This window comes from Sciurus carolinensis, chromosome 2 (assembly GCF_902686445.1).
Source record: "Sciurus carolinensis chromosome 2, mSciCar1.2, whole genome shotgun sequence".
Classification (NCBI taxonomy): Eukaryota; Metazoa; Chordata; class Mammalia; order Rodentia; family Sciuridae; genus Sciurus; species Sciurus carolinensis.
In genome coordinates, this window is record NC_062214.1 from 178987416 (window position 1) to 179007208 (window position 19793).

Genomic DNA, 19793 nt, shown 5'->3' on the forward strand with positions numbered 1-19793 from the left:
ATACTTTAGTAGTCCTATTTCTTCACCCTTCTCCATCTATTCCCTTTGACACAAGATTTTGTCATTTCTCATTCTAGAAAAGTTGATATGTTTCCCTGCCCTTTGACACTAAGCTTGGCCATGTGACTTGCTTTGACCAATATGATGTTAATGGATTTATGACATAATCAGAAGCTTGTAATGAGCTTGCAAGAATGGCTTGTGCTCTTATCCCTTCCATCACCAAGAGAAGAACATGTTAAGCTAGCAGTTGGTGCCAAGGGTAGAACAAGGGACATGACAAGTAAAGCCACCCCCATCTGAGCCAGGTTAGAAGAAGCCAATTTTCCCTTTCAACCTGCAGACACAGGGGTTAAAAAATGAATATTCTGTATGCCATTGAGATCTTGTAGTTATTTATGATGCAGTGTTATCATAGCAATAATAGGTACACACACAGATACAACTACAGGCAATAAATGTAGTTTCAGGGTTAAAATACTGTTTTGTTTTCTTAATACATAACAAGTAATAAATCTCTAATAGGCTTCCTTATTAGAAAATAAAGTCCTCAAAAACAGAAGCCTATTACTTTCCCAAAGTCCAAAATTTATTCATGAGTCCATGCCAAGTTCTAAGCTCCAGGGTATACAATGGCACCAATGGCACCATGTTCTAAGCTCCAGGGTGTACAATGATGAATGATGCATAATTCTAGCCATAGGTCTTCACCTGCGATTGTCTCCATCCAGCATCAGAATAAATGTGCTCTTACGCAGAGGTAATAATAAAGTTTATTTCTACAGCTGACAGTATTATATAGGTCAATAAGGACCCCTAAATCAACTGGGTGAACTGGATCATTGCAGCTTTCAGAAATGTAAAGAATTGACAAACCACTGCATTATTAGTTTCTAATTCTGGCCCATCACTAGACCTTGGTAAATTACAAATTCCTTGCCTCCATCTACAGATAACTGACTGAATACTTTGACACAAGGCCTAGGTCTGTGTTATTAAAAACACCTCAAAAAAAGGCTGACAATCATAAGAATTGAGGACCTCCTCTCATTTCATAGAAGCTTTTCATCACTGATTGAATCTCTTCCATGTTGAACTAAGTGTTTGATATTAATAGACCCAAAAGTGAACACAGGTACCAGGTCCAGGTAACCAAATATATCAATTCATCATTAGCTTTACAAACTACTCCAAACTCAGCAGCTTAAAACAGTAAGTATTATTGCTCATGAGCCTATGGGTCTGGATGGGTTTGCTTGATCTCTGCTGACCCATTCAAGTGTCTGCGGACAGTTGGCTGGCCTAGGATTGCCTCACTTCCACATCTGATATAGAATCATTGTCAGCTGGGTGACAGGGTCTCTGGGTTGCAGCAAGAGTGCCCAGGAGTTTCTACATGATTGACTGAGTGGGATTCCAGGAGAAAAACTAGAAGTATGAAAGGCCTCCTTAAAACCTAGACTAGGGACCACACACCTTTATTTCTGTACATTCTATTGGTCAAAATAAGTAATAAAGCCAAGATTTGGGGGCTGGGAAAAAAGACTTTACTACTTGATAAGAGGAGCCACAAAGTCATGTTGTAAGGGAACATGCTTTTAAAAGAGGAGAGTAATTGGGACAATTCTCACAAATCAACCTATATTATACAGTATAATAGGAGAAAAATACCACCTGTAGCCAAATGAGATTTCTAAGTGAGGACCAAAGTTTTCATCTTCATCTCAAAAAAGTATAAAGTCCTCATATTAAAGCTCATCTGACACTTCCTCGTTTCTAGCTCTATGATTTCATCTTACCAAATCCTCAAGACCTCTTTCTCAAAATAAAGCAAAAACAATCTATATACTCTCAGCATTATTTACATCATCTTTGGGGTACTTGAAAATGGTGACATGCCAATCTCATGAGGATCTGTTCAGGAAAATATCTCTGTGGCTTAGGATGTGCCTACAGATGAACTGTGACAATGATCATCAGAGCTACATCCTAAATGGAATTAACATGAGGAACACCAAAGCACAAGAAGAAATATTACATGGAAAAGATACCACATAAGACCAGCAAACTGCCCAGAGAAGCAGGAAACTGGAGCTCACTGGAGACTATAGTTTGATGCTAATATAATTTTGCCATGGGGCTGCTGACTAAGCACTCTCCATTCTTCCTCCTTACTCCTCTCTCCCTTTCCCTGACCATCACCACTTTGGAAAAAAACCAGGGCTGGATTCACAACTATTTTTCCTAATCTAGGCCCGAGGTGTATGCCTGACTGAGATGTAGTGGTATTTACTATGCCTCTGTAACAAAGGTGTTGCTTCCTTTATTTTAGAAAAATCACCATGACTTTCTGGTTAGAGCCAAATTCTTTAAACACCAATGTGTGAGATCTGGAACAGCAGGGGGTGGAAGAGAAAACAATTCCAGAAACCAGAAACAGGATGGTATAGACCCTTAGCCAATTCTAGGTAGTGCCTGAAAGGTTCTTTGGAGGAAATTCCACAAGCAGAAAAGAGAAAGTACACCCTGCTCAAAGATAAAGCTGTCTCCAATGCATACTTTGGTTCCTATTTATATGTTAACTTTACAATCTGGTTGGCAGCCTAAGCAATAAGAGTAGATACAAAACACAATGAAGTAAAAAAATTCATCATAAAGATGCTAAATTCCTCATAAAGATGCCTCAGAAAAGTCAGATTTGAGCAGACATTGCAATCAATTTGGTTTATGATGAAAGTCAAGAAATTCTGAAAACATGTGTAACAGGTCTCAATGGGAAGATTTATTGCCCACACTCTTTCTAAACTCTATTGTGTTCCCTGAACACTGGATATGGGACAGAAACAGGTTTGGTAGGAATGGTGGCATTTTTATACTATAATATGTTGTATTCAATATGCAAATGCCTGAGAACCAGAATAGCTATCAGTGCTGTTAACTCCATAGGAGGCTTAGTATGGTGTATATTTGCTTTTTAATCATAACTGGAAAGTCACAACTTGAAAACTTGACTCTCCAAGTAAAATCATCATAATGGTTCCCATTTTCACTTCTTAATTGATCTCAAAATGAGGGGCATTCGTGGATCATCTTCTAATGTGCTAGCCAACTGTGTGCTCGTAAATCTCTGCTTTTAATTAGGCAAAGGGAATCCAAAGCAGTAAGGAAGCAAATTCAGCATTAGTACCATAGGAGCAGTGATAATCAGTGATTCTCTTTAGCAAAAGATATACTGTGATCTTCATAAACTTAGAAGAGGGATTTTCACACTGCCTGGGCCCCTCTGCACTCCAACATTTACACACAGATAACTTTGTGCTCTTTTTACACGCCAGAAAGTTCAGGTGTGCCTTCTTGGTATGTTATTTTTCTGCTGCTCCAAAAACCCAGATATGTTAGGTACAGGTTGCTCCTTAAAGATAATACTTAAGTTGCTTGCATGGAGGTGCCAAGAATGAACCTGCACTGCATTTGCAGAGACATCTGGGCACAGGTCAAATATCTACATGTGTCACAGCAGTGCCTCTGGTTTGGGCAATTCCTACTGTAGTTTCCTATTCCACTATCCTATAAACTGTAAACCCTCTCAGCTCAGCATCTTTATGTTCATAATTGGGAGATAATTCTTCATGGCTGTTGAAAGAAGAGGGCTGTCTCAAATATCTACAGTGAGGTGTAATGAAATTAACTTTCCACGAAGACTTATCTTACCTACAACATTTTTCTTGAATTCTTCCCAGCTATTAAAGTTTGGGCTAGGCCAGGAACTAGAGGTAGCAGTTTTATTCCTTCACATGCCAGTCGCAATCTGGGGCTTGTCTTTAGAAGAAACACTCAAACACAGAAGCCTGTTAACAATGCAGTGCTTCATACTATGAGTTACCCTCTCATCCACAGCAATCGGATAGAAGCCCTTGGCATTAACTCTGCACAGAAAACCTGCTTCCCCAGCCTCCTCCATTAGCCTTCCAATCCTCCCCTCAAGGAATTTTCAACACATTGCACAAAGATCTCTGTTTTCTCTCCCATAAATACCACATGAATCCCATATTGAACATCAGACCTTTCCCTCCCCAGAGTACCACAGATTTAATTCAATACTTCCATGTTCACATATATTTCATCAGAACAACTAATCTTTCAATACTTTTCAAACTCCAGCTCTGACATCTCTTACTCTACACTGAAAACTTTGAACGGGTTTTGTTTGCTTATTTTGTTTTGAACAAAATGTCATGTTGGTTTATTTTAAAGTTCTGGTAAGAATCAAGCTACACTTCAATTAGAGGTGCCCATGTATTAAAATGCCCACAATCCTTAGTGCCTTTTCTTCCTCAAAAACTACCAAAACTATTTGGTAAGCTATGTAGCATTTTCCCTGTATAGGGCCAAAAGGGTAAGTTAAAACAATCAGAGGTAATTAGTGTGTTAAGTTTTGTTCCAAGGCCAGGCTATCAGGTTACAAGTTCTAATAATCTTGCTGGACAGACATTTCTTTGTCTTGGGCCCACCAAGAACTAATCAACCAAATCTAACACCTTCAATTCTTGCAGAAACTCTCCTGTCCAAACACAATTGAAAAGAAAAGCCAACACTAAAGCAAATAAAGTGAATGAAGCGGTCCTGCAGCTGGAAGCCCTTACCATTGGGAGCAGAGGACCCCGGAAGTCCCTCTCCAGGTCTCCTCCTGGCGTGGGGTGGTGGCCAGGGGTCCAGGATGTGGGTGCAGGTGGAGGTGTGCTCCTTGCATGCTTGAACAGGGTTCCCCGCAGTCTGCCTGCCTGGCTGCCACTCTGGGCTCTCATCTGGGTGGGAAGGGCCAAGATGGAAAAAAAATGTGCAGGTTACTCACTGGCCTTCCCAGGCAGACACACCCAGGAGGAGGGAGAGGCAAGGCGCAGACAGGGAGAGTCTTCAGAGGCCGTGCCTGAGATCTGCTTCTGATTCCTTTTGTTATTACTTCCTGAACTTTAAGCTCAGTCTGCCCAGGCATGGGCACTGAAGGGAGGCGGGTAGCACTTGAGTGATTGGATTCCAACAACGGAGTGCAAAGGTTACTTTGAAAAGGCAATGTTTTATCCCACACATCTTTAAATTTAAACCTGAAAACTGTTTCTGCTGTGTTAGAGAATTAACACTGACATTCACAGGAGAGTGAATGGTTACCCTGGGGCAGAGGCCTGCAAAGGCCTGGAGGAGCAAACCTCTAGAAGGCATTTCTAGAGTCTAACTTTTTTAGACTCAATTTTAGAGAAACAGGATTCTCAACAATCTCCCAGAGTTTATGAACTCTGCCTTGGACCAAAGGCACATTCTTGAAATAGGAATCTGTAAGTGGAGATGTTAGAAATATTGGATTCACATGGGAAAAGCTAGAACTTGCTACCTGACAGCCTGGCCATGGATAAAACCTGAAATGAAGACTTCCACGAATGAAAGGGTGTGTTAGTAATCTTCCTGCTTGGGTAAGCATGTGTATTCATGAGCACAGAGAGCAGCAGTAACACAAGGGAGATGGAGCAAAGGGTGAAGAGCAGGCAGCTAACATTAGTGCCCTTTATAGACCAGACACTGCTCATTTAACCTTAAAATGCCTTTATGAGGAGGTGCTGTTCTTCACACACGAGCAAACTTGAGACACAGAAGCAGGCAACTTGTGAGACCCACTAATGGAAGACCTGAGATCTGGACCCTCGTCTGCTTGAATTCAAGACCCAGGAAAGTCTCCCACCATTCCTAAACAAACCAACACCTTTCCTCCACTTGCAGCTGACCTAAGGCCTGTTCACTTTTCCTGGAATTTCTATAGCTTTTCCAAAACTGATATGCCATGTGACAGAATTTCCTGGGATGTTAGTAAGTGCAAGAAAAGTTAAAAAAAAAAAAAAAAAAAAATGGAGGTTTCACTTCTGTAGCCTTTCATAATCTTTAATAAGCTAAAAGATATTTTGATCCTCCAAACTTGGGGACTTAGTATACTATGTATCTTTTCCTCCTCCTCCTCCTCTTCTTTTTTTTATTTTTTATTTTTGCTTGACAGGAAGGCATCTTTTGAGTTTGGAAACACTATTATAAAATTACACACATGGGTTAATGGGTTATTAAACTTTTCTTCCCCTTTTAAAAGTGTTAAAACTTATAAAACTTCTTTATAAAAAAAGTTCAAGTAGTATATAAGAGCATAAAATAAAAAGTAAAAATCTCTTCATTATCCCCAGCAACCAGTCCCATTCCCCAGAGGAAACCACTGTTGGTGATTTCTTCTCTATCTGGCTAGACATTTTTATGCACATAAAGCATATGGGAATACCCTTTTTAAAATAACACACCCAGGATTAAAGTATACCCATCATGTGCTATTTGGTACTTTTTTAAACTTAATGATATATTTGAGATTTTCCATATCAGCATACAGAATTGCTTTTGGCAAGTTGGAGCTAAGAGAAGTAAAAGACAGTTCTAAAATATGGTATTACTGCTTTATAAAAGGGTCCCCTGCTTGGGTCATTGTAGGCTTCATGACTCCAGTGGGGGAGAATGCCTGGCTTCCATTCCAGCTCTAGTTGTGGAACTTCCACACTTAATGCTCAGACACAGAAGGCAGAGGACACTAGGACCTCCTCATGGGTCATCAGGAAGATCAGTAGCAATGGTGGTAATAATGCCACAACCTCAGCCAACACTTACTGAGCACTCTGTGCCAGGCACTTCTCTTAATATTTCTGACCTACTATGCCTTATTTACCCTCAACAACTCCATGAAGCTGGTGCTGTTTTCCCCCATTACCAAGTGAGGAAACTTTTTAAGAGTATGTAACCAGTACACACCAGTTGCTGTTTTGATGAAGTAAATATGGCATTGGCAACCCTGATCTTTGCCACAGCGTGATCCTCCATGCAGAACTATAAAATGGATCCCATTGCCCCTGAGGAATAATGTTGTAACTGGAGTTCTGTTCTAAGAGCTCACCTTGGATTCCTATAAATTCTAGCCAGGATCAATAAAATCTTTTAAAAACAGATACAGTAACTCTCACAATCATTTGAAATAGTAAAATGATATTTCACAATGAAGATTTGAAGAGAGAAGCTTGTACAACCCCTTCTTTTTACTGATGAAAGAAATAATATCCAAGATTATGTGGGTCTTCTCTAAGGGTATATACCTTGTTAGTCAGTAATGAAACAATTCTAAAATGTGCATACATTTGAACTCCCTATTACATATGGGGCTCTAACCATCGTATACAAAGAACACAATATATCACAAATCTCACGTATTATTAATACACAAGGTAGAACAAGAAACTCATATTTAACTAGATATAGCTTTCCTGCCTGCCTCCACAGAATTTAAAAGGTCATTAGAAGAAATGATGTGACTCATTTCTCAAAAAAACTGTCCAGAGACAACATGAATCAATACCTTCTTATTTTTTCAATGAATTCTCCTGTAAAAAGCATAGGACTTCAAAATTAGCCTTACTGGGTTTCATCCCCCTAACAGACAGGGAAGCATCTCCGTGGTTTGGGAGAGCACCCAGGATCTCAGTTTGCTTTGCAGCCCAGTGCACTGACCCGATCTCTGCTAATTCTCTTTCTCCCTCTCTCATGTTTTTTTGCTCCCTACCTTCCTCCTAAGTAAAGAAAGCCTTGCAGGTACAGTAAATTACAGAGGGGCAAACTGAGAGAAGGAGGAAGAAGGGTAACTTATACTCCTTTAACCTGTTTTGTCCCATAATCTCAGATATGGAACATCTGGAAAAGCTTCAGTATGTAATATATATATTCAGTAATGTAATATACATACATACATATAAGAATATAACTAATGTATTATAATGTAATATGAGCATAATATCCATAAGTTCTAGATTATGATTTATGACATAAATCATATGACACCCTAAGCACTGTGTCAACTTTATTCAAATACTCTCAGAATTGAAAGTTTGGAATTTAATGGATTAAGGTGATTACAAGCAAGTAGAGACTATGTATTTTGCTCAAAGTGTTGAAAAAAAGAGAAACTAATATCTTCTCTTCTCCCACTTTGATTCCTACTGCAATACTAGATTATAACTTTCAGCACAGTGCCTAGAATAATGTGTAGAAATTTGTTCACTACTTGGGTATTTGTTTCTCTAATGTTGAGTAATCTTCATGTTCGATGGGATCACCACTAACGAGGTATGAGTAGTTTCTTATCATTTACATGTGATGGTTAAATGTCCATCCTGAAAGAAATCTACACCTAGAATAGATATCATAGCCTGCGCTAAAACAGGCAACATTTTAAAGACATAAACACTTGCTTTGGCTGCTCTAGAGTCGTAGTGGGCAAGAAAAGCAAGCATACAAGGGAGATGAACAGGACATTGGAACCCCCGTTCTGCTACCTATGCTCTGGTCAAGTTACAGGTGGGAATTTCAGATTCCGGGTCTCAGGTGGGGAGGATATATCTACCTCATAAGGCTATGATTGAAGATGAGCTGAAAGACATGTAAAACATCTTGCACTCTGCATAATACTGCTCTAATATTGATCGGGTCATAACCATCGTTGCTATGATGGCAGTGTAGTATGATAATTGCTTCCAGAGAGGAAACAAGTTGCTTCTGTTGTTCTTGACCCTGCAGTACATGTTCTATTTGGCTGCTGTTCCCAGAGAAGGTAGGTCCACCAGAACACTAACTAGCCAGTGAACATGAATCAACTGGGAAATGGAATCAGTTTGTTTTCTTGTGAACACAGACCTTTTCCTCCATTCCTCTTGTATTATCAGACCTTCTGAACTACTTCCTTTTAGAATATGTACAAATTTTTTTTTTTACTTGTTTGTGGAAATTTTCAGATATACATAGAAGTGGAGAGAAATGTGCAGCAAACCCTCACATGTCACTAGTATCAATAATTATTAATTTATTCAAAGCTTGCTTCACCTGCATCAGTACTCACTTTGGATTATTTTGAAGCAACTTCTCAGTATCATTCTCATTTCATTCACAAATATTTCTGCATGTTTCTCTAAAAGACATGTATCCAGATTTTAAACAGAATCACAATATTATTATATCTAAAAATGAACTATAACTACTTTATATTAGCTAATATCCATGTGCATTACATTCCTCTAAATTCAAAAATTTATTTGCATTTTGTTTAAGTCAATTCTATAATTAGTTGACAGGTGTTGTCTTTTTAAATCTGAAGTTTCTTCTTCCACCTTTAGTTTTTTCTTGCAATTTATTTGCTAAGGAACCTGCTGCTTTGCCATACAGATTATCCCATAATCCGCATTTTGCTGATGGCATGATTAGCATGTTCCTTTGCTCCCTATATTTCCTGTCACTTCACAATTAGTTCTAGAGACTTTATCAAATTCAATTTGACTTCTGGATGGTCTAGTTAGTTGACAGACATCTTGTATACTTCCATCAGGAGGCAACTAGGTTTTGTGTGCTTAGCGACCACTGAGAATCAGTGTTCAGTAGTGCTTCACAGGGTTGGAAAACATTGATTTTCTTTCATTACTTCCTCATCTGTTAACTGGAATGCTACTATTATTTAAAAATAAAAGATATTTTCTGATTCTGCTTTTGGCCATGACATGTTGCTCTCTCCCATCTACATACATCATTAATATCCGTACTGAAAAGATCATTTGGTTTAATAAAAAAATCACTCAAGATTTCTGGGGGAAACATCACTTAGAAATCTTCAGTCAAAAGGTGGAGAAAGAGAAAACTTGGAATGGAATCATCTTTGACCCAGCTATCCCACTCCGCAGTTTATACCCAAAGGACTTAAATCAGCATGCTACAGTGATGCAGCAACATCAACGATTATAGCAGCTTAATTGACAATAGCTAAATAATGCAACCAACCTAGGTGTAGGTGCCCTTCAACAGATGAATGGATTTTTTAAAATGTGGTATATATACACAATGGAATATTACTCAGCCTTAAAGAAGAAATTATGGCATTTGCAGGTAAATGGATGAGATTGGAGAATATCATGCTAAGCAAAATAAGCCAATCCCAAAAATCCAAAGGCCAAATGTTTTCCCTGATATGCAGATGCTGATACATAACAGTAGGGAGGGAAGAATGGAGGGACTTTGGATTGGGCAGAGGAGAGTGAGGGGAGGGGAGGAGGGGAGAGGGGAGAGGGTGGGAAGAATGATGGAATGAGACAGACATTATTACTCTATGTACATGTATGATGGCATGTGTGACACTGCATTGTGTACAGCCAGAGAAATGAGAAGTTGTGCTCCATTTGTGTACAATGAGTTGAAATGCATTCTGCTATCATGTAAAACGAATTGAAAAACAACAAAAAAAAAGGTGAAGGACTAGTCCACACCACATCATTCAAGTTCATTGGTTTTACTACTTGTGAGCTCTATGACTTTGGTCAAGGTTTTTACTCTTACCCTCAGTTTTCTCACCTATAAAATGGGAGTAAGAATATCTATCTTTTAACTTTTGTGAGGATTCACGAAAAAAATATGTAAAGAGCATGTCTCAGGCTCAAACAAATAGATGCTCAATAAACTGAAGTTACTAGTTTCACCATTGTTCCTCCATATCTAGCAGAGTACCTCATAAAAGCAGTTGCTCAATAAATGTTACCAAATAAGTAAAGGGATCATTGGCTTTACTTTGTCTCAAGCTAATGATGGTTTTTAATATTACAAGATGCTGGGCATATAAAACTGAACAATGTCACTAATAATGAATTTACATTTAATTGGATGTAGGAATAGAAAAAGGGCATTATGTGCTCCCAGGTTCAATTACTGCAGCTGGCTAATTTGCAAATAAGTAGTGTTGGTAACCGATGGGGCCAGGGCAAGAGGGAGTGTCAGGGACCAAGAAGTTCTCATTCTGGGAACATTCTGACCTTTACAATAAGCAGCAGCGCCCCTCCCCCACTCCTGGCTGATAATTCTGACAGTATGGCACCTATGGCGCCCACGGCGTCTCTTCCGGGACCTCACTTTCCCGCCGGTGCGAACCTCACCTTCCCGCCGGCGCGAACTTGCAGCCTATCAGGAGCCCAATAGAAGAACACAGCCAACCAGCCTGCACCTCGTCATACCCTCATTCCCTCAGCATAAATACCCGTGAGAACAATAAAAATTTGCAGCTTGATCAGAATTCCTGTCTTGCTGTCACTCCCTGTGTCTCTTGTCCCTTCATTCCTTCTCTCTTAGGTTTGCCGTCCTGCGTTGATGTCCCGTGGGCCGGGACAAGGGAGAAGCAAGATCAACTCAACTGTATCATTAAAGATGTGAAAGGGTATCAACGTTCTCTAAGAGAAAAATGTATTAGTATTTGCTATGGTCTCTGACTTGAACTGAGTTGCATGAAGGAACCACCTAGTGCCATGCTTTGTATAAATGTCACCTAAAAGTTCATGTGTTGAAGACTTGATCTCCAGGATGGCACCGCTGGAAGGTGGTACAGTCTGAGGGGTGGGACCTGGTGGGAGGTCATTATGTCATTGGGGGCATGCTCTTGAAGGGGATCATGGGACCCTGGCTCCCACCTCTTTTTCTTTTTTGCTTCCTGGTCATGAAGTAAGTGGTTCTGTCCTGCCACACATTCCCACCGTATGCAGGCTCAAAGCAATGGCCCAATATAATGAATTGGAAATTCTAAAACGCAGTCAAAATAAACCTTTTGTCTTTGTAAGTTGACTATCTCAGATATTTCATTATAGTGACTGAAAGCTGACTAGCACACCTAGTATAGTGGATTGAACTGAGTCCCCCAAAAGACAGGTTGAAGTCCTAACTCTCAGAACCTGTCAATGTAACCTTATTTGAAAATGGAGTCTTTACTGATATAATCAAGGTGAGGTCATACGGATTAGAGTAGGCCCTAAATGTAAGCACTGGTGTCCTTTATAAGAAGAGACACAAAAGCATGCAGGAAAGATGGTCATGTGAAGATGGAGCAGAGATTGGAGTTATATTGCCACAAGCCAAGGAGTGCCAAGGATTGCCAACAACTATGATACCTTACTGAATGTTGATTTTGAATATGGAGTCTTTAAGACTATGTATGAGAGAATAAATTTCTGTTGTTCCAAGTCACATAGTTTGTGGTAAATTGTTACAATAGCTCTAGGAAATGAAAACATCCAGTGAACTTGGACCAAAAGAATGGATCAATCACTCTACCTGTGGCTTGAAATGTTTAGTGGGAAGGCCAGAAGGAGTGGGGGAAAACCTAGACAGGGGAACCCGAATCAGCTTTAAGCTGTCTTACTCAACTGAGCCCATGGCCGACTTCAAAGCTATACAAGTACCAACAGGAAAGCCTGCTTTACCGGAAAAGCAGGTGGGCAGAAGCCTCAAACTTGTTGGCACTGACACCCTGCGGGTGAGAAGGCTCTCTGTGGAGTTAGCCAGCTTTCATCTTCTTTTAGAGCAAAGAAATGGAGTGTTAACACTGGCAGGCCTGGTGGGGGGAGCACTCTGATCCAGGCATCCTCCGCTCGGCCCTCACTGTATCTCATAAAGGCTCTGTGGCCTAATGGAAACATCCACAGACGGAAGGACTGAATGAGAGGCTCCGAAGTGCTCCTCTAATAACTGAGCTTCAGCTACCACGACCCCCTCAGCACTGTGAGAAGCATCCAACACAACAATGCAGTCAAGAATGTAGCATGTCAGTGGTGCTGGACTGGCACTTGACAAAGCCACTGTCTGGATACGTGCAAGAGCAAGTGGTGGTAGTGGACATTCAAATTCACAAACACCCTTAGTGTGCCAGACACTGGGCTGGACACTGGAGAGACTATGAATGAGCTTCAGTCTTTGACAAATGAAGTATATTGGGACTGTGGGATTACAGATGCAGGTTTCTCTTTTTTACCTCTTTAAATGTCTTTGAATGTTTAAATGTCTTTGAATAATAAGGTTTTATAATAAAATGTTTTCAAATTAAAACATCTAAGTTTTTAAGTGTGTAAAGCTGCCCATGCATTTATTAAAAATACATATTTTTTTATATATTGCTCAATCATTCAGTGAGACACAGCACTGGTACTAAAGGGGTCAGCTTCCACACTCAAATTTACTCTCACCCACAGAGAACTGTAACACTGGATCAGTAGCACAATTTAGTCAGTACTTAATTAGTGGTTAAAACTATAGCTAGTTTTCTTTTCCCAGCTTAGCTCCCCCAGGACAGGGATTGCCTCCTTTCACCCATCTGTTAACATCTACTCCAAAGCCCACCAGTGCTCCAGGATTAGCTGACTCTACATACAGGACTATGCAAGACTTCTCTCTACCTTTATGGAAAACTAGACATAACAAGCTGCCTAATGATTATGTTAGGGCAAGCAAGGAAGTGGAAGAGGCTGAGTAAGAATTCTTGCATTTGCAACCTGCTCTGTCGTTTCCTATTGGTTCTTCCCCAATGGTGCTATCAAGACAAGGCAAAGCATGCAGGCAGATCTAAGAAATCCAGTATGAGTCAAAAGCACCTGGAATACAGGTGCGTGTGCGTGCGTGCGTGTGTGTGTGTGTGTATGTGTGCGCGTACGTGTGCATGCACTGGCATGTGACAACACCTCATGGCTAAAGCAACTAAATCTTTCCATACAAAGAGATTAAAAACCAGTCTTTCTCAGTGGCTTCTAGGATTTATTGTTAGTTCAAGACTGCCACAGATGCTTTGGGTACTTGCTGGTAGCAACAAGGAGACTTTGGTCCCATATGTCTTTGGAAATATAAATGCAAAGTATTATGTGCTAAGTTCTTTACCTTTGCTTTTTCATTTATTCCATTCAGGCCCTACTACTTCACTGGTTGGGAGACTACCTAGAAAAGACAGAGACAAGACTGAGTCCCACGTCAAGGTGACTCCAGTATGGCCTCTCTGTAGTATCACAGCTCGACACTATTGACAGGAAGGGGAGAAAGTCAAGAACCAGCATCAATCAAAATTGTTAGTCTCCCATTTTTACTCCCACACCTTTATCTACTGTCCACCAATATAAACAAAGAAATTCAACCAGAGACCCTCAAATCACTCCACAAAGATGAGTTCTATGTTTAAATCCAGGCTAGGACAGAGGGTGGAAAAAAAGAGAACTATGCTGAAATTGCTGAACTACAGTTAAAAGCTTCATTTTCCCTCTCCCCATGCAGAGCAGCTAATCAAGGTTAGAGCCATAGAAACCAAACAAAAGGCTCCAAGGAGCCCACACATCCTGGCCTAACGACTACCAGTCACTGTGGGGGGGCACGCGCACCCCTCCCCCATTCCTTCACAGTTCAATGAAGATTTGTCCTGTCATCTTCCCAGGCAACAAACTCCATGGCTGACCGAGAGGGACTGATTTCTAAAGAGAGTGGATCTTCCTTTAATTTCAGAAGATGGCAATAAAATGGGTCATAAACATATTTACTGGGTTATAACCCCCTAGAGTAGGCAACTGGATTTTTCCCAGGCCCATGACCTGCCAAAATCTCACTCCTGAGGAAGTCTTCAATGTCATCACTGAGGAGGGATGGAAAGGTCTGTGGAAGTCATGGCTCACTGATTAGGCCAGGCCCTCCCCCCTGGCCTGGGGGACAGGCATATTCATTCACCTAATACTGATGAGGGTTATCCAGCTTGCTTTGCAGGTTTGGAATAGTTCTGAAAAAAAGTCACATTCATACTCTAAAATGTCCAAGATTCTATAATATAAATTACATTAAAAAGATGTAATTAGCTCATATAAGTCATAAACAAGCACTATCTTTGAATACAGCAAAGAAAAACTAACCATTTTCTTGTTAGATTCTCTTTTAAAAAACTCTCATTGGGAGACAGGAACTCTGGGGAGTAGTCATCATTACTTTGATATTAAAAATATTTTACTGTTGAGTTCTCTAAATCACCTGGATTACATTAAACCTCTCTAAGTTACTTGAACTTTTCATCATCTTCTACAACCCTATCTTCTTGATAAAATGAGGTTGATAGGTAGACTGTGGGACTGGGGATGTTTAGCTGTTCTTCTTAAAGGGAAGATGTAACTGTCATATGGAAAAAAGACTGAATTTGTTCTTTATGAATCCAAGACAGAGAAAATAACTATAATTATTATTATTTTATTGGAAAAACTGACATCCATCAAATACATTTATTATAACAATAATGATTCTAAGAGCTCTAAATACATTTTTATTCTACCTTTACAACAATCCCATGAAATCAATACTCTTAGTGTTGTGATTTTGTAGATGAAGAAACTAAAGCTCAGAATAGTTAAGGGTCTCTTGCTAGGTCAGATTTCTAGTAGGGAGGGAAGCCAGTGTTCAACTCAAGCAGGTAGTGGTCAAAGTCAGGGGGCGAGGAAAACCTAGCTCATGGTAATGTTGGGCTTCACCTAGGATACAACCTGTCATGGCCCTGGTGATACTGAGTTTCTACCCTATTGTAATGAGCTACTTAGTTGGCATCAACATGGTTTTCTAGCTTTAAACAGAGTCTACAGTTACATTTTTTATCTCTGCCATTCAAAAATCAGAGGAGGGATCATTCTATAATTACATGCGATCTTCAGATTTCTATGTCAAGACTTAGGTTTGTACATCTGTTCTGAAACTGCATTCCCCTTCTTCTTGGAAGCAGATGGTTAGAAATGTCTTTTTAAAAAATTTTTTTTAGTTTGTAGATGGACACAATACCTTTATTTTGTTTATTTATTTTTATGTGGTGCTAAGGATCGAATCCAGTACCTCGTACATGCTAGGCGAATGCTGTACCACTGAGCCACAACCTCAGCCCCAGAAATGTTTTCACCCAAGTTGTTCTTCTAAAGTCAAGAAGCTCAAGAGTGAGACAGATGCCACACAACTGCAGCTCACATGATTCTTAAGCAAACCCCAATTCGAATGGGTGTCAAGGTTTAAGCATGGCAAGGAGGCCAGAAGTGACTGTGATACTAAAAGGCCAGGTGGGATTCCAACCAGCCTTCTCTAGTCCCTGTGTCACTTGCAGGGCCTTAATAATTGGCCCTCTTCCTCTCTGTTGAAAGTACTGAGTCTAAGAAGCATCCATAGGGAGAAATGAAATATTAGACTGATTGAAAGACTGCTCATTTTGTCTTTCTTGACTGTTTATTCCTCTTCTTCACTTAGTATTAGGGCACAATTTAAGCCCCACCACACACACCATGGGGTTTTTGAAACAGAGGTATACTAAGTTCACCATCCAGCCTTGAATCATTAAGAGATGACAATCCTTCCAGATGTGGTAGTATACACCTGTCATCCCAGCAACTCAGGAAGCTGAGGTAGGAGGATCACAGTTGGAGGCTAGCCTCAGCAATTTAGCAAGACTCTGTCTTAAAATAAAAAAGGGATGGGAATGTAGTTCAGTGGTAAAGTACTTCTGGGTTCAATCCCCAGTATGCAAAAGAGAGAGAGAGAGAAAGAGAGAGAGAGAGAGAGAGAGAGAGAGAGAGAGAGAATACACATCTTGACCAAGTTTCTAGAACATCTAAAACAGTGAAAACAACCTCCTCCTAATATTCAGGAGGCCAAGCTCTTTACATTGTCCTTTTTCTCTACTTCCAGTTCTTCTTAGCCAATTGCCAATTGTCTATAAAACACCCGTTCTGGGCACCTGGAAGAAAAAAGGAATATGTCCTTTTATAGGGGTTTGAATACCTTGGTTGTAGTTGCTTCTACAAGTGAAGCTGAGCTAGGAACCCCTGACAACCGTAATGCAGAAACAAGGCAGAAGGAAGCCTTAGAGACAGCAAGATGGGTGGGCAAGAAATGTTCTATAGCAGTCAGGCATCCATCCACAGGGAGCTGGTGATTCTCAATTGAAGACATGCTGCTAGTTTCAGTTATAAGGGTCAACATTAAAAATGATGACTCATTTCTCTGTATAAACACTGACTAGAGACTCTCTTCAAGAAACTCTTCAAGACACTCTGTGTGGTCATGGGAAGAGGAAAATGAAGAAAGAAGAAAAGGTAGGGGGCTTCTCACTCTTGAGATAGCCTGCATTCTCCACTGAATGTGTACCTATTTCCTAAATAAACCTGTCTATGCCTTTGTCTTGTGATGAAATTCTTTTCTATCACATATGCCAAGAACTACACTGGTCCAGAGTTGAGGTCCCCCTCCTCTCTGGGAACTCCTTGGATCTTCTCAGGAGACACTCTGCTATGATATCTCTTGGTGCCCAATGTGGTGTTTCAGAGGCTTAAACTTTGCTTAAAACAATTACATGTTAAGAGGATGGCAACGTAAGAATTTCAACTCATCCCTGCAACTGAGACCAGTGTCTCCTTTAAAACAGTCAGGATGAGACTTCTGATTCCTGATTAGGCAGGGTTATCACCTCTTGCCAGTCTGAAGCAGCCACAGAAAATGGATCTTCACCTCTCACCAACCCTTGAGATTAAGGGATCAAAGTCTCAGGTGGGGGCGAAAATAAGATGGGGATTCAGGATAAAGAAAGAGAAATAGTAAATCTTAAAGGAAATGAGATGAAAAAAGCACAGTTGTAAAACTTGAGCAACACGTTGGCCCATGCCCTTGAAAAGTGAGGGAAATATGCAAGCACAGGGAAAACGGGGAGAGAATTGTGCAGTTCCACTCTCGCTCCAGTCCTGCACCTGATGCAGCCCGTCGATAAATACTGGACCCCCCAGCCCTAGACTGGACCACTTCTCACTCTTGAGATTGCCTGCATTCTCCTTTGAATGTGTATCTACCTCCCTAAATAAAACCTGTCTATACCTTTGGAGGGAAAAAAAAAAGAAAGAGAAGTTAGGGGAAGAGGCCTTAGTTCAAGTTTTATTTAAGATTTATTTAGAATGCAAGATTCTAAAACTGACCAAGGAAGGAGCAAGTTTCCTGAACAGACAACAGGATTCATTTAAGATCTTTTGTTTTGTGAGTAGAGCCCAGCAGCCCAGAGGTTATGAGTGTCTGGTAGTTAGGATTAAAAACTGACCAAAGGAGGATGTCAGTTGGTCAAGGAATCAAAGAATTCTAAGGCTGTTGGTACAAGTTCTGAAGGAGAAAAGGCCCTTCAGGTCTAGGCTGAGGCAGATGGCAAAAAGTCAGAAGATTACTGAGAAAGACATTCTAGGTGAAAATAAGACTCAAAGCTTGGCATACTATAGAAAGTGGAGAGAGGTAATTTCAAATAATACCTGCAACTGGTCCTGGCTGATAAGTTTTCTTGACATTTCCTACCTCATTTAATTCCTCAATAAACCCTGTGATGTGGTTAGACAGAGTGGAACCATTAACCATCATGTTCCAGATGAAGAAACAGGTTTGGAGGGGTTGGGTGACTTTGCTAGGGCATACTGCTGCTCAGTGGGAGAGTCAACAGGGTTTCAAAGATACAAGGTGGCTCGCACTGGAGTGAGTGAATGCATGAAAGCCAAAGCAGAGGGGTTTTACCTCAGATGAGGGACCAGCAACAGGATAAGGGAGAACATGGGCTGAAAAGGGGGCAAGGAGGACTGGAGTAGGGCAGGAAAGGAGGTGGCTGTGGGAAAAACAGTGGAAACCTTCCAAGGTTCCTCATCCTAGTTGCAAGATTCTAACTGGAATACTTAGTAGTGAAAGTTGTGAAAACTGCTGTGAGCTTTACAATAGACAGTGTTTACAAAAGTATCTGATGTGCCTAGAAACTAAAGTCGAGTTATATATGTAAGTAGAAATGATGGACAAATGCAAGCTCTTCTTTATTCAGTGGTGGAGTCAATCAGAGCAAATGGCGATGGGCTAATTCCAGGTCTGAGTTTTATAGGCTTCATTTAGGGTGGGACAGGAGCAGAATTGCTGGGGTTCATTGTATTGGTGTCAGCTGGCCCATTAGGGTGGGGCAGGAGTATGGATACGGAATTTCCTGGGGCTTATTGTATTGGGGTCAGCTGACTAATGGGGGGTGGTCAGGTGCCAGTCAGGTGTGAGTTCCTTTTGTGTTCTCCCTAACTGCCATCCCTTTGGGTGAGGCTTAGATTTTTAAATGACAAAAGCTTCAATTTTACCCCAGACAAGGTAGGTGGGGGAACAGCTGCAGATAGGACCTATTTTCTGTATCCTTTAATATAGACCCTGGGAAATTTGTTCTTCATTGTTGACCTCTGTCTTTCAGTCAAGTATTTTCTGTACACTATAATGGACAAAGTGTTTGAGGCAATTTAAGAATATATTAGACACTGATATTGTTTTTCTCCTCTGGAAATATCTCATACAGATTATGGTATGATGTGGTAGTGAATAGTCACTAATTTTTCAAATGATTTCTGAGCATCTCATATGTGTCAGGCACTAGTGATAGGCCAGTGGCAGCAGAAAGTCCCTGTGCACATCGAGTTCACATGGGCAAGACAGACAATCAGAAACAATGTCGAGGGGGGTTAAATGCAATGGAGAAAAAAACAAAGGAGGGTAAAGAGTACAAACAGCCACACATTTTGGTGGCCAGAGGTGAAGCATTCTGTACTGAGAGCAAGAATACAAAAAGAGCCTTGGTCTTTCCTATTCCTTATGGGGGCATGATAAGAAATCAAGACCAGTTTCCTGGGGTGATAGCTTTTGAGCTCAACCCTGTCTGAGGGATAGCATTTGGACCCACAGCAAAGGAACATTGTACACCAAGGTCCAAAGGGAAGAAGTATGCATGGGGAACTAAAAGTTTGGTTTGAATGGAGAACACATTTGACAGTGGGAAGTGGCTGAAAAAAGGGCAGAAGGAAAGAAAATCTTAATTTCTGAATATCCACAAGGCACCATGC

The 19793-nt window shown here is 40.6% G+C and overlaps 1 protein-coding gene across 8 annotated transcripts in view; it reads right to left on the reverse strand.

Annotated features, from left to right (window-relative positions):
* Ston2 (stonin 2) overlaps positions 1 to 19793 on the reverse strand; it is a 134777-nt gene that overhangs the window by 46732 nt on the left and 68252 nt on the right. For 7 of the 8 annotated variants that reach the window (XM_047537049.1, XM_047536995.1, XM_047537013.1 and 4 more), the window contains one exon: positions 4644 to 4805. The exons of the other annotated variant lie outside the window; for it this stretch is intronic. In XM_047537049.1, the coding sequence (XP_047393005.1) occupies positions 4644 to 4805 (162 nt within the window). The remainder of the gene's footprint in view (positions 1 to 4643; positions 4806 to 19793) is intronic. 8 annotated transcript variants of the gene reach the window in all.